The sequence below is a fragment of the Mugil cephalus genome, chromosome 8, assembly GCF_022458985.1.
Source record: "Mugil cephalus isolate CIBA_MC_2020 chromosome 8, CIBA_Mcephalus_1.1, whole genome shotgun sequence".
NCBI lineage: Eukaryota > Metazoa > Chordata > Actinopteri > Mugiliformes > Mugilidae > Mugil > Mugil cephalus.
Window position 1 is genome coordinate 19,841,571 of NC_061777.1, and position 14,336 is coordinate 19,855,906.

Sequence of the window (14,336 nt, forward strand, 5' to 3'; positions counted from 1 at the left end):
ATTTCAGATACTATATCAGCAGCAGTTCATACTGTATGTGCACATTTTCTGCCAGTCTCTGCAGGGAGAAGAGGAAGTTGTGAATGTCAGGTTGTGGGTTGCAGACAGGTGATACCCCCTATCAGACATTTAACAAGAGTAGGGGGTACAGGCTTTCCAAAACCATCCAACCTGTTAAATCTTGATGCTTGGCTGTTGCATGTGCATGTCTGCATTTTACCAAGATATTTCAATATGTGCGCAATTGTAACTGTCCTCCACACCTTTACAACAGCCTGGACGCCATCACTCAGGATGTTTTGGCAGGAAAAAAGATGATTTTCAATCAGATAATTTCCTTTATTATAGCGCTGCGATGAAAAAAATCAAGTAGCGACAACAAAAGTTTTTTGTTTGTCTTTTACGGCACATCAGCAGACAGCAGGAGCCTGACAGCATCAATAAATACAACAGAAGGGCCTTTACTATACAAACACAATATCCTGCCCTCTCCCATAATAGTCTGGCATTAAAAAAATATTGCCATGTTTTATTTTCAGATTAGATTCCAGCCGTAGGCTGCAGATTGAGGCAAGTGGCATGCTTTATCTCTGCCATTTAGGGCTGACAGCAGGCAGACAGGACAGGCACTGAGAGGCATCGCCACGGTTTTTATTGTGACAGAAAACACACATAGGGGATGGATCTCGTGAGATAACATCCAGTCAATTTATTTTCCATGCCCTCTGATTTATTTTGCAGCACCCCCATTATCTTAGCAACTGTTTTTGTTACGCCCTTTTTAAAGTTTGTGCTTTGTTTAGATCGGCTTAGAGCACAAGGAAGAAATGGTTATTTCTTTTGTCTGACACAAAAAGAAAGAGCCACCATTCGTAATAGTCAAATGTAATTTATGCAAACAAATCTGGCCAGTAATTTACCAACCAATTTAAAACTCTGATGTGTTTTAACCTCAAATTTCTAATTTTGTCCATTTTGGTTGTGTTATTTTATCCTCTGTAGGTGCCCCAGAGCAGTAAAATCTTTGTCCAACCCCAAGGTAAGCTCCGAGGGATGAATATCTTCGCTTTATGGTGCACCCCTCCCCCGACTCACCATTGAAGTGTTACATTAATCAATTTTGACATTTTCTGCCGCTATCATACTGACTACGGTACAGAGCTGTATTTGCTCTTGCCATTGGCCACCGCTCTCTGCAGGACAGCCCATAGCATTCTTCTTCTTGTTGTCTCCCCACCAATAGCCTCATTTGACAAATAGTTTCCCTCCATAGATAAACTATAGCCCAGGGGCCAGCTGCATGTCTGAACCCTGACCAGTGGAAGCTTGTTTTTTTAGGCTCGTTGCAAGATAATGATTACATACCTGGAGCACCAAAGCAATATTTTGGTTCAATAATCTGTTAAAACTGATGTGTGGTATACATTTTATTTTACTGTGCCTTTATTTGTCTGTTTATTTTAAAGGAATTCAGACAGAAGTGACTGAAACATTCTGCTGGACTGAATTCTTGAGGAGCTCAGGTACTGTCAGTGCCACAGTTTGTGGTTATCACAGGTATTGTCTGTGTAATGTGCAGCATTACCCACAGTCCTCTCTGTCGACAGGTTTTATGTTTATTTATTTGTACATTTAATTGCATTTAAAGGTAGAAAATATATCCCAAAGACATTCTTCAGGATCTGGTTGCCAAGTGATTTCCAGAAACGATTGCTGATGTTTTTGGTATACTGTCCCTTTAAAAGCAGAACTGCATAGTTAATATTGACACATTATGACATACATGTGTCACCCTTTGCCTACTTTTTGTATCTTCTTAGGTTATTAAACTTATTGACAGCAACTTGTTGTTGTAACATTTGCTTATAGAATTGGTTTCAGTAACTAAGCAACATTTTATTCAGGTAACAATTTAATCAGGTCTAATTACTCTCAATCTAATTCCTGATATGTTTCAAGCTGTAGCAGGGACCTTAGTTGGATATGTGCTGTATATGATGTCTGAGGCAATAAAACGCCAAGTGTACATGGACACTGAAATCTTACAAGCTGCCTTGTAAAACAGGTTTGTGGAGTTGTTTTGAGCTCAAAACCATTTGCAGCTTTGTACCTTTGCCATATTCTAGAATACATCCTTCTCTCTATACCACCACTAGGAGCACAGAGGAGAATTCATTCATGCACCCTCACCCTAAAAAGTTCCAATGAGAGAGAATAAATTTGCTCTGTTGAATGCAGCAGTGTGAGGACTGTGGTAGAATTCCACTTTCCCTCTGCTCCTCCACTCTTCCAACTCCAGCCCGGATGGGTCAATAAATATGCACCGTTATTCTGAGCTGAATCTACAGAGGATTTAAACTGGACATTGTTAGATGGCGTCCATCCCAAGTACATTAGTGCTCTTAGAGAGTACAGTTGAGTGCAGAGAGAAACAGTTGATTAATAGCTCATAAGCCTCAGGCCATTTATCACCATATTTCACTACAGGGGCAAGTAATGCTAATTTCACACAGTCAGTTTTTCATTCATAATAGCCACAATTCTTACTCATTATTATATTACTCAGATGTGATGAAAGCGCTGTAACCCGACTCAGTTGTATTTAGAGCCGTAGACAGTCTTCATGTTTCTTCGGATGTGTTGCTTAATGGTGGATACATTTCACATCACTTACAAAAATGCTTTTTACTTGCCACTATGCTTTCATAACACATGATCCGGGTTTTAATTTGTGTTTCGACTCAGTGTGTTCCTATTAATGTGGATAATACACGTGTGATGTAATTGTGATAATAACTTGCTCAAATTGTCATACATTTAAACAACAGTATTATTATTTTGGCTGGTTTTCTGCCATTAAGAGATTAGATGTTACATGTCCACCCTTTGAACCTCAGTGCCCTCTTCACCACCATCAGTAATAAGTCCCAACTATGTTTTAGTTATCTTAAAACACAGTCATCTAGTTTGGCTCAAATGACTTCTGCATCAACTTGTATTGTCTCCTGTCAGCGCCCATCCTGCCTTCGTCAATACAAACACCCCGAAACAGTAGGGAGCACTATCCTATGCCATTCTCTCTTCCAAGTATTTTTTGCATATTGATTTTCTCTTTTATCCTCCCATCTGGTGAGACATAAATGAATCATAACTAAATTGTAAAATATAGACGTTATTGAATATAGGCTAGCTTAATTAAAGCATGTAGTGGTTTGGGAATTAACGTATGTGCCATGGTATATGTGCCATGCAGTGGCACACTGTAAACAACAAACTCACTGGTGAACATAAAGGAGAAAAAGCAATCCCCCTGCTTGATTGAAGATACATGTATGTGTCTCTGTGTTATCCTTTCTATGTCATGTATCCTCAACAGGCACAGGCTTAGGCACTGAAAAACAGATACTGTCAGTCCATGAAAGCCACTCCATCTTTATATGCATTGTTTTTTATACCCCTGCTGCTTGTCTTGGGGGATGGGGTTAACGGGATAGATGAAATACAACACTGTAGAGTGAGAAGTGATACTTTAAATAATTGAGGTGTCATTGGAGACATATGCAGATTTGCTGTCCAGCTACTTCAAAGAGTCCTCAAGGAGTAGCATTGTTAAATTACACAAGAAGCTATCAGTGAAGTCAGTGCGGTTAGAAAAAATAAAGGCTATGCAAAAGTTGAAAGTGCAGTAGGGGGTTGTTAGAGCCATAGAATAATCTTTGTCATGTCTGAAAATGTTAAAATGGACTACATGTGTTCGATGGTCATTATGTTATCATCAATCATTTTCTGCTTCCATATTGAAATAAAATTACATTTCAGCTCAGATTTACTTGCACAGTACTTATGATTTATAGTGGCTGTTCTTCTCTGATGTTTAAAGCTGCAGTGCAAATTTTATTTACTACACCTTCTGGCAGTGAGAGTAATTGCGCAAAGTTCGGCTAAAAGTGTGTGTATTAAATATAACAGCTACATAACTTGCTCCAAACATTTGCAAATGCTGTTGAAAAACAGCAAAGCAACATCCATGTCAGTACTTTATCTTCCTTCAGTGCTCACCCCTAAGAAAAATCCCCACCAATGGTAAACAGTGTTTGATAAATCACTTTCTTTTATAGGGTGTAATCCGTCCTCTGAATGCCAAAACTTTAGTGTGCTGTGAAATGCACTGCTCAAATAAATTAAAGGAACACTTCAAAAACACATCAGATCCTAATGGGAAACAAATCATGCTTGATATTTATACTGATGTGGACTGGGTAGTGTTTTAGGGAGGAAAGGATGCCACGTTGTATGATGGAAGTTATAATCATCAACCTACAGAGGGTTAAATTCAAAGAGAACTTGAAAAACAAAGTGAAAAGGTTATGTGACAGGCCAGTCCATTTTTCTGCAATTCCGTTGTAGCAACTCAGAAGGGTACTTGTTATTTCGTATGATCCCCATGTGCTTGGCCATGGCATCATTGAACTCCTGGACAGTCTGATGTGCAACCTGGCAACGTCAGATGGATTGAAATAATATGTCTCGGAGGTGTTGTGTTGGATGCCGGTCAGGCAGGCGTGGAGGCCAGTCAGTATCAATTCCTTCGTCCTCCAGGAACCACATGCATGCTCTTGGCACACGAGGCCAGGCATTGACGTGTACCAGGAGGAACCCAGGACCCACTGCACCGGTGTAGGGTCTGACAGTGGGTCTAAGGATTTCATCCTGATACCTTGTGGCAGTCAGGGTGCTGTTGTCCAGCCTGTAGAGGTGGATATGTAGAACCTCCATGTATATCCCTCCACAAACCATGACTGACCCACCAGCAAACCGGTCAACCTGAACAGTGTTACAGACAGCATAATGTTCTCCACGGCTTCTCCAGACCCGTGTACAGCCGTGACATGCACTCAGGGTGAACCTGCTCTCATGTGTGAAAAGAGCACCAAGGGCAAACAGGCTGATTCTGGTGTTATGTGCCAAATGCCATTTGAGCATCATGATGCCAGGCAGTGAGCACAGGAGCCACTCAGACCAGTAGTCAGCTGGAGGTCTTTTTGTACGTTGTTCGTCTTTACACAAAAGAGCAGATACCGGTCCTGCTTATGAGTTGAGGAGCCTCTACAGCCCTGTCCAGCTCTCTCTAGAGACTGTGTTGACAGACACAGCAAACTTTAATGGCATGTACTGATGGGCCATCTTGGAGGAGTTGGATTGCCGGTGCAGCCTTCGTAAGGTTCTGGTATTAATTCATGCTCCCAGTAGTGACACTGACCCTGGCCTAATGCAAAACTAGTAAAAAAAAAAAAAAAAAAAAGGGAAGATGAAGTGGATAAAAAGTGGCTCATCTTAGTCCACCTGTAAAACTGTGAGTGCTTTGGGGGGTTTGTCATTGTACCACAGCAGCTGAAACTGATTAACAACCTCCTCTGCTACTTCACTGACCAGCTCAACATCCCTGAAGTTTAATTATCTTCATCCTTTACTGTGATCAAAATAGTTTTAGCAGCGTACATAGAGTTTTACATGGTACTGGTTAGCTTAATCATCACTGTGTGTTAATCATCTACTCGTTTGGCAAAGCCTTGAATGTAAATTTATATGTAAAAGTGCTGAACTTTGACTTTATAGAGGGAGCCTTCTTTTCACAGCTCAATATTTAACACATCAACACCTACATAATTTAACCAATCGGCTTGTAGGATTGTAAGCAACTGCAGCACATATGTTACTACCCCCTTTGCCTTGACTGGAGGCGCAGCTGCACAATGACCTCACCTTGCTGTTACTGCATACAGTCTGCATACACATTCTGACCGAATTGAAGGTCACACCAAGTGCAAAGTCTCAAATTTCACCTACGATTTAGACATGCAATAATGCCCCTTCTTGTGCCTTAAACATTTGCATATACATAAAAGACTTTGTTATTAAACCTCTATGAAATTAGGACACCTTGCTAATAATCCCTACTTGTCACCTGTGTTTCAATAAATGTGGATTTCTTTTTAGATGCTGTCATGGTTTTATCTACTCCCTGCAGACTGTGTTCTCTGTGTCACCCCGTTCAGATAGATGTGTACTCCCGCGTCCACACACTCACAAACACATGTACACTACTAATTAAAGCTTTAGTGGGTTCTTCAGAATGCCCTTCCGAAATCTAAGGCAAATGAAAATACATTTTGCATAGAACTCACAGAACCGCAGTGAGGCGATATTGCTGCTGGTGCAACAGACGATTTGTACAATTTGTCTTTCTTCCTTGAGGAAATATAAATTATTGCTTAGATCCAAATTTGAATTAGACACTGGTACAGCTACTACTACATAATTTCCCTGCTCCTTGTTCTCTAAGTAGTGACATGGAGGTGTAACTTACTTGATATATGTTCTTACGTTTAAATGTTATGGATATATCCACAAATCTTTCTCTTCTTTTTTTTTTTCCCACAACAATCGGCTCCCTGGGATCAGGGTCAGTGCCCAGTCTCCACACTGTCATTTTAAGATGCTCTTTAATAGCATTAAAAAAGAGCTGCTTCAGCCCTCTGATCTGGACTTATCTGGCAGCAGGGGATTTCACTCGACTGTCACTGTGCTCAAAGCACGTGTCGGTGTCTGTCTGTGGTATTATTCTCTAAATGATTTGTTTCCCATTCTGTCTGGCACAGTGTAAATTTTTTATACTGCACTTAAATTGCTTGCACGATTTCCAGCACAGCTATCTCTACAATTATGAATTTTCCTTTTAGGTCAATGTCAAGCCTAGAAGGCCGGAGATTAAAAATGAATAACCATCATCATCTAATATTACATTACATACATTACAATATTAATTCTGTGAATGTTGGCTTAAACAGACTTTCATAATATTTATTCTTTAGACCCTTTTCTTAAAGTGTTTTCTTTATACCGACCTTGCTTTCAGTTTACTAAAACCAACTACAGTATGTCCTCTCAGGCATCAAAATTGCTATTTATTTTAAATCTTCTCTTCAAATGTGGTTTTCTGTAAATACCATTTGACATTTGACAGCTGTTCCACCACACATAGATAGAAGATAGGACATGCAGCATTGACTTTCATAATGTCAATAGATAGAAAGTATCTATCTATCTGTATTTTCACTTATGCAGGAGAATACGTCAATCCAAACGATGGATTGACATAAAAGGCATTCATGATTCCCTGATGAGGTACCCTTTTGTTTCTTTCTGTTTTTCAGTCTTCTTATTTCTCACCATAAATTCTGATTATTATACATTTGATAGGATGCATATGTCTTCCTTACCTTTTCAGCTTAATCTTTTTAACATGCTAACAAAGCAAACTAAGACAGTGAACATAATCAACGTGATACTATGATCCACTGTTGCCATTTTGGTAGTCAGGGTCCCATTGTCTTGAGTAGTCCTCTGTGGATACGCCTCCACAGACCATGACTGACCCATTAGCAAACTGATCATGCTCCACCACGTTACAGGCAGCATAACGTTCTTCTCTGGACCTTTTACATCTGTGACACTCTGGGTGAACCTGCTCTCATCCGTGAAAAACACAGGGCGGCAGTGGCAAACCTGCAGATTCTGGTGTTGTGTGGCATTAGCTACTTGAGCTCCACGTTGCCAGGCAGTGAGCACAGAGCCCACCAGAGGAAGCCGAGAGCCCTCAGGCCACCTTCATGGAGTCTGTCTTTGATTGATTCAGTCACACCAGTAGTCAGCTGGATGTCATTTTGTATTTTGTTCCTCCTCGCACAAAGGACCAGATACCGGTCCTGCTGATGGGTTGGGGACCTTGTCGAGCTCTCCTAGAGTAACTGTCTCTCAACTGGAATCTCCTCCATACTTTTGAGACTGTGTTGGGAGACGCAGCAAATCTTCTGACAGTCGCATGTATTGATGTGCCATCCTGGAGGAGTTGGACTGCCTATGCAACCTCTGTAAGGTTCGGGTATCGCCTCTTGCTACCAATCGTGAGGATTGTAATCTGTTGCCGGTGTGATAGTCATTGAGGACGATTGTATTCCGGGCACTTTCTTGACTAATCGCAGGACTGAACCTGAGAATTGGGTGATCTGTCAAAGAGTAGATTCCACAGCGCTACGGTTGATGTTGACATGATGTTGGATTAGCTAATTTCTTTGGAGGTTTCTTAAGTGAGCAAATTGTCACCCAGACTACTCTGGCTTTGTATCTCTGATGCTGCATTACACACTGATTAGGCTTCAACCCTCCAATGTTTCCAGTAGACTATTTCCCTGCTGATCAGAGAATTGTGCAAGCACATTAGTCACTGCTGTCTTATTTTCCTCATGACCTTGGGTGATGTATTGCTTTCATTATCTGCTGATGTACTTGGGATGCTCATTATGCAGTCTTTTGATATGGTGGTGCTGTCTTTCTGTATGTGTGGCTTCCAGGTGTAAGGAGTAAGAACGTGGATGAGCTGCGTGTCTTCCTATTGGTCTGTGGCCTCAGAAGAGTCAAGGACCCCCTCTATTTGGTGGAGGATTTTTCAGGTATTATCTTTACCATTTATTTGATATACTGTGTGCACGGGTAATGCAAAAAACATAGAACGGTCACATGGTCAAGTGTTGACACATTTTCAGCCAGTTCTTGCTTAATGTTTGGTAAACCTCAAATTGCAAAGCTTTAGTAGCCTGTGGTGGATGCAATGTACTCATCAATTAAGAATGAAGTCAGAGCTCCATGGTTGAGTTTCATTTGATTGAAAATGTATGTGAAACTGCAGTGACATCATTCAGAGTCTTGCCTCTATAGTGTTACCCCTTGATGATGGTTTATATCCGTGTGAACATTCACTGATCAATGTGTGCATGTAAATTTTCTATTTTTTTATGAGGCTTTTATAACACACAGTTATGGTAATAAGACAGCACTAGAGGGCGTCAAATTGTATATTCACATTGAAATGAGGGATGTGGATTATCAGGGGTTGTGTCTTTGGATTCCAGTGTGACATTCAGATGCTTAAAGTTCACATTCCTTGTCTAATTGTGTACCTTTCAGAGTGGCATTGTGAGAATATGCAGAACATATTGGTCATTATCGGGCCAAAGGTAAGTACATAGTCGTTAGCTGTTTTTCCTTTTTTTTGGTTTTTTTTATTACACTTGCCAATGTGGCACCCTCTGCATTGAGACTCCCTTGTGAATTCAGGAAACCTCTAATTGGATATAGCAGAGGTACAGGCTTCAGCTGTTTAGCTGGAATTAATGGCCTGTGCTGAAAGAAAATGCCTCTGCAAACAGAGGAATGGTGAGCAGCAGTAGTGGCCCTGTTTTCTTCTTGTTCTTTTTTTTTTGTTTTTTTTTTTTTTGCCTTGCATTCTCCAGATTAACACTTGCCTTTGACTAATGTCCTGTATATAGTTACCTCATTATAATACACAGAATTGGGGACAAACCTGGGCATTTGCTGGTCCAGACTACAAGCAAAGCAGAGTGTAGCCCTTTCACATACCGTCATACACCTATATCTTCCCTGAAGATTTGTGGCTTTGTGTCAAGCACGTCAAGTAATTGGGGAAAAAGCAATTAAGCTTCCATAGCCTGTGACGATTTGCATTATTTATAAATCAGCCAGTCATACAGACAGGCGAATCAGAGGCGTCAGTCTTTAAACATTTACTGTAAAAGTTTTTTTTTTTTGACTGATAGCACTTTTATGCTAGGATTTCTGCAGATAGGAGTCACATCCCGGCTTCAGCGCTCTGTTCTGTTTTCTTATTTCCGATCTCTCGCTCATTGATTTCTCTTTATGTTTGTCTCCTTCTTCACTCCCCCTGACTGTCTTTGATATGACATCAATGTACAGTACTTTAGCGTCTGTTCTTTTTTTTTTCAAACAGTGGTGTCAGGCAAAAGGTATGTTCTGCTTTAGTTTTGCTCAAAAACAACTCAATTAGACATGGCCAGGGGCTTATACACTGACTCGCTGCCGCTTCTTGCACCGCTGTTCCTCGCTGCTGTTTGATGAGATGGTTCAGTGAAAGTAGAGACGTGTGATTCATCCCGACACCCCTGAATCACAGCGGAAACTTGTTTGTATGTCAGAGAAATGAAAGAATATCATTATTATTATTGAAATAAACACTTGTTTTTTTTTTGTTGTTTTTTTTTTATGAGGCCGTTATGTTATGTCAATTATAGGTGTTTGTGTTTGCAAAAACTTACTGATTTGAATACACTGAGTGAAATCAAAAATCTAAACAAGAAAAGTATAGACAGGAGGTATAATGAGACAGGCCTTCGTCTGGCGATCATGATGTACTAAAAGTCCACAGCCAGTTCATTGAAGTAATAAGCTCTCTGGCTGCACAGCATCTGTCATTAAGAGGAAAATTCAGGTCAGTTTGTCAGCAGTGACACATCTCATTCCTCTGTTACTGGGGCTTGTCAAGCATCACAGTACGCAGCGTGTTCAGTATTATTACTGAATAAAATACATACAGATGCTAAAATGTAATGACAGACATGGGAAGTTTGCCGGCTTATATGTGTTGCAAAACGTATAAGACTGCATTGCTTCTCATTGAACAGAGAAGATATGACAGTTTGGCTCCGACAAACAATAATATACTGCTCACTGATCATATTTCTATTTCTGTTGATTCATCATAGGACAGTGCCCAGTCTGTGCTTAAATCATTTGTTTGTCAATTTAGCCTTTATACTGATCTGTCCCCTGCTGGTTTTACAATGTCTGCTAAATCCCAGATTACACCGCGCTCCAAAAATGTTCTCAGTTTAGATTCCTTAATTTGAATGCACACGGCCCATAGATCAAATTCGCTATGCACGTTTCCGTGAGATGTAAAATGAAAGAGGAAAAAGTAGCTGCGTGCTTGCAACTTTGACCCAAATTGCTATGCTTTGACTTTCCTGTTGGCAGGCTAATGCACGCAAATCCCACATTGCAATTAATCAGATTGGCTAGCCACCCTACTTTGACCCCAATCTCTGAAAACACAGGATTTTCAGATGATTTTCCGCTGGTAGAAATTATTAATTGTGTCATTGTTTATTTTATCCTTCCTTAAGTCATTGCTGACAAAAACAGCTTTTCATAGTGAGGAAATGAGTCTCATTTCTCTCGATAATCTTTGTTTCAGATTGATCCTGTGTTTACCGCTGAAGTGGAAGCTGTTGTTAAAAGGTAACTCTTCTGTTGTGTTTTTTGTCACATATCTCAAAATGCTAACTATATGAACACATCTAAGCAATTTATCTTACATTTATGTTAACATATCATGAACAGATACCCAGCTCTAGAATCCTTTTTTTATACATAGGCCTACTCTGTAGTCTTGGAAGTGTTTTAGTGTTTTTTGCCATAGGACTTCACCATAACAAAGATCTTCGCAGCAGGGAGCTGCCCTCTCTGGTTAAGACTTGACCTGGACGCTCTGTGCATGTCACACATAGTGTAGCTGTTTTCCTACTCGCAGCTTGTCGCTGCTGTTCAGCATCATTCACGGCTCCTTGAGCCGCGAGTCACGCAGAACTGAGCTTTGCCACTGCTTCTGCAGAACAGCAGGGGTCTTCTTGGCCCAAGAGATGAGCCAACAGGAGCTTCATGCTGCCATGAAAAGGTGCTTCGCCGTGGTCAACAGCTCTGTCTCAGAGGGCATGTCAGCAGCCATCTTGGAGGTAAAACCCTGAGGGATCATGGGTAATTGGACAACAACGCGTACGGAGTTTGTTTATGGGAATTTGATTTATCAACGTATTTACGGAGATCTTGTCATCCAAAGCCCCCTCTAAACCATGTGAACATTGCACCTGTGTTTTTATCTTGTTGCTTAGTTACAGTGTTGTGTGGCCACTTCAGGGACAATTACGCAAATTAATTACTTGACTCCAATCTTTACATTCCTGAGAGAGCAAACCTTCCAAATCCACTTAATCTCTTTTAAACAATCAATTAAAACGATCCACAGTAGGCTTATAGTCGTATTAATAAGTTTGCATGTTTCACTTGACACCCTGCTCAAGGTATTAGGTGATCCAGACTGGTAATTCCGTCGGTAAACTGCACTGAGGAGCAGAATAGCCAGGCTGTAGCATTTCCAAGGTGCTTAGGGGATTTTTGTTTTTAATACTAATAGAATGAGTTTTGTGAATGAGTTGATATGTCTTTGACATTTTGTTTAATCCTTTCCAATCCGCTCCAACAGGCCATGGATCTCAGGGTACCTGTGGTGGCCAGGGATATTCCAGGAAATGCAGCTGTGGTGCAGCATGAGGTCACTGGCCTGCTGTACTCTTCTCCTCAGGTATACAGTGACTAGAGAATACACCACATGCATTAAGCCCTGTAATCAACACACTATCTTTGGTTTATGCTGGGTTTTTCTCTCTGACACAGTTCTGTATAGCCAAAGCCACTCCTACGAGTACTTACTGCTAAGTAGTACTGACATGCCTTATTTAAAAACTTTCAAAGTTTTATTTAGGGAAACATTAACTATGTACCTTAAATTCTCATTACTTCAGATTAAACAAAGAAAACTTATAGTATTCCACATATATATTTTTTTCTCAGGATCTCAGATTAGAATCAAAACGTCCAGCAAAGACAACACATCACCATGTAATGATGCAACACACAGCAGCAAGGTGTAAAGTGCAAAATAGCTAGCACCCTTTAATGATGATTGGCAAATAGGGTGAAGAACATAGGCTATGTTCAGATGACAGACGGTTTGAGCATTGTGCTGTTAAGACGACATGCAGTAGCATGTTGTTGCAAAGGCAGAGATAAGTCTCTCTTTGCACGTGTGCCGAGTTGAGCCGCTACTGGAAGCTCACCCACATGGTTTCAGCAACCGGATAAACTATGACCTCGGCCAGGACTGATGGGCAACGAGTGCCTGTCTTTTAGACATCCTTGCACTTTCTTATGCTTTTTCTTTGCATGCTTTATTATTTTCGCTTAGTTTTGATTGACAGTGTTTCTGTTTTTTCTTTTTGCAAATGTGATTACATGGGGAGTAAGGGTATCTATCAAAAGTCTAAGGGTGTTAAAAGAAACAAATACACTTGCCCTCATGAGCTTTAAAGAGAAAGACCGCCTTTCCTGTCTAGCACTGTGAGAATGAAGTGATTACAAGAACTCTGCTTATAAGTTGAGCTTTAATCCTGTTGCTGAGGATTTATAGCTCTCATATGGTCATTCAGTAGAGCTCTTTCCTACCAAGAGCCTCTCCAGGGATAATCAGATCACATAAAAGTGAAGCAAAGTGAAGTAGTCTGCTGACTGGCAGTGTCTAAAAGTTTGAATGCCCATTGGCTCTCTATAGCAGTAATGTCGGCTACCATGTGTCAAGAAAACTTCAAAGCACTTCGACTTCAATTTGTCTGCGGTTTCTCTCAACTCTCAACTCGCTGGGCCATCAGGTGAGCAACTAGAAATCTGTGGATGTACCATGTGTACATGAAGCCTCAGAGATGGTACCATTACGCCTGTAACAGCTGGTTGGTTGAAGTATTTACTTATCAGCGCACAGGCCGGTATCTTAGGTTCTGTGTTCGTGTGCCTTGGATTATATTTTTTCTGCTTTAAAAAAAAAAAAAAAAAAAAAGAACTCGAGGCAGCTTCACTGGCAAGGCTTATGTGGCATTTGGCAGCAAATGAGACTCATTTTGCCTTCATTCTTGCCAGGAATTTGTGCACCAGTCTCAGAGGCTTCTGTCAGATCATGAGTTGAGAGACAACTTGGTGAGGAATGGAAAACTGTATGTGGAAGAGCATCACAGCCTGAAAGAAGAGCGGGAAACCTACCAACGACTGGTGGACACTCTGCACTGACCACACTATTACAGATACTAAACCTACTCGCAATACTTACTCAGGAACTATACCAGTAGAAAACTGGACAGGACAGTGTATTTACCTTACATAGGTACAATTACTGCAGGTGTCCTTGCACAAAAGAAGTCTGTGTTATCTGCACTGTCTGAAATTATTCTGTAGAGCACTTTGAACCAAAGATCTAAAGTACTGTTATTTATTGTTTAGTATAAATTTAACAAAAGTGCTGCGTATTCATCCCTACTCAATAATAAAAAGGAATATCAACAACCTCACTACTTTTTTTTTAACTGGTTTGTTATATGAAATTGTATCGTTGTCGTAAAATTATCATTCCTTTTATTCAGACAAAAAAATTCATAATTCTGAAGTTTCACTTTGCAGACTTTTTCAAATGCAGTACATGATCTTTTCTGTCTCTACGCTGGCCCATTCATTTTTAATAAAGTGCAACGGTTGGGCTTTACACATTCTAGGGGAAAACTAAATTTGTTTCTGGGACAGAA

At 40.5% G+C, this 14,336-nt stretch overlaps 1 protein-coding gene across 4 annotated transcripts in view; it reads left to right on the forward strand.

The window, feature by feature from the left end:
- glt1d1 (glycosyltransferase 1 domain containing 1) overlaps window positions 1–14,336 on the forward strand; it is a 33,406-nt gene that overhangs the window by 2,640 nt on the left and 16,430 nt on the right. The window contains exons 5-12 of one of the 4 annotated variants that reach the window (XM_047591134.1): window positions 1,003–1,039; window positions 1,467–1,523; window positions 8,412–8,510; window positions 9,025–9,074; window positions 11,129–11,172; window positions 11,551–11,666; window positions 12,194–12,292; window positions 13,681–13,826. In XM_047591134.1, coding sequence (XP_047447090.1) covers window positions 1,003–1,039; window positions 1,467–1,523; window positions 8,412–8,510; window positions 9,025–9,074; window positions 11,129–11,172; window positions 11,551–11,666; window positions 12,194–12,261 — 471 coding nt within the window. In that variant the 3' untranslated portion in view covers window positions 12,262–12,292; window positions 13,681–13,826. Of the gene's footprint in view, window positions 1–1,002; window positions 1,040–1,466; window positions 1,524–8,411; window positions 8,511–9,024; window positions 9,075–11,128; window positions 11,173–11,545; window positions 11,667–12,193; window positions 12,293–13,680; window positions 14,106–14,336 lie in introns of those variants that run through there. The other 3 variants (XM_047591133.1, XR_007113225.1, XM_047591135.1) reach the window with 3 other exon arrangements.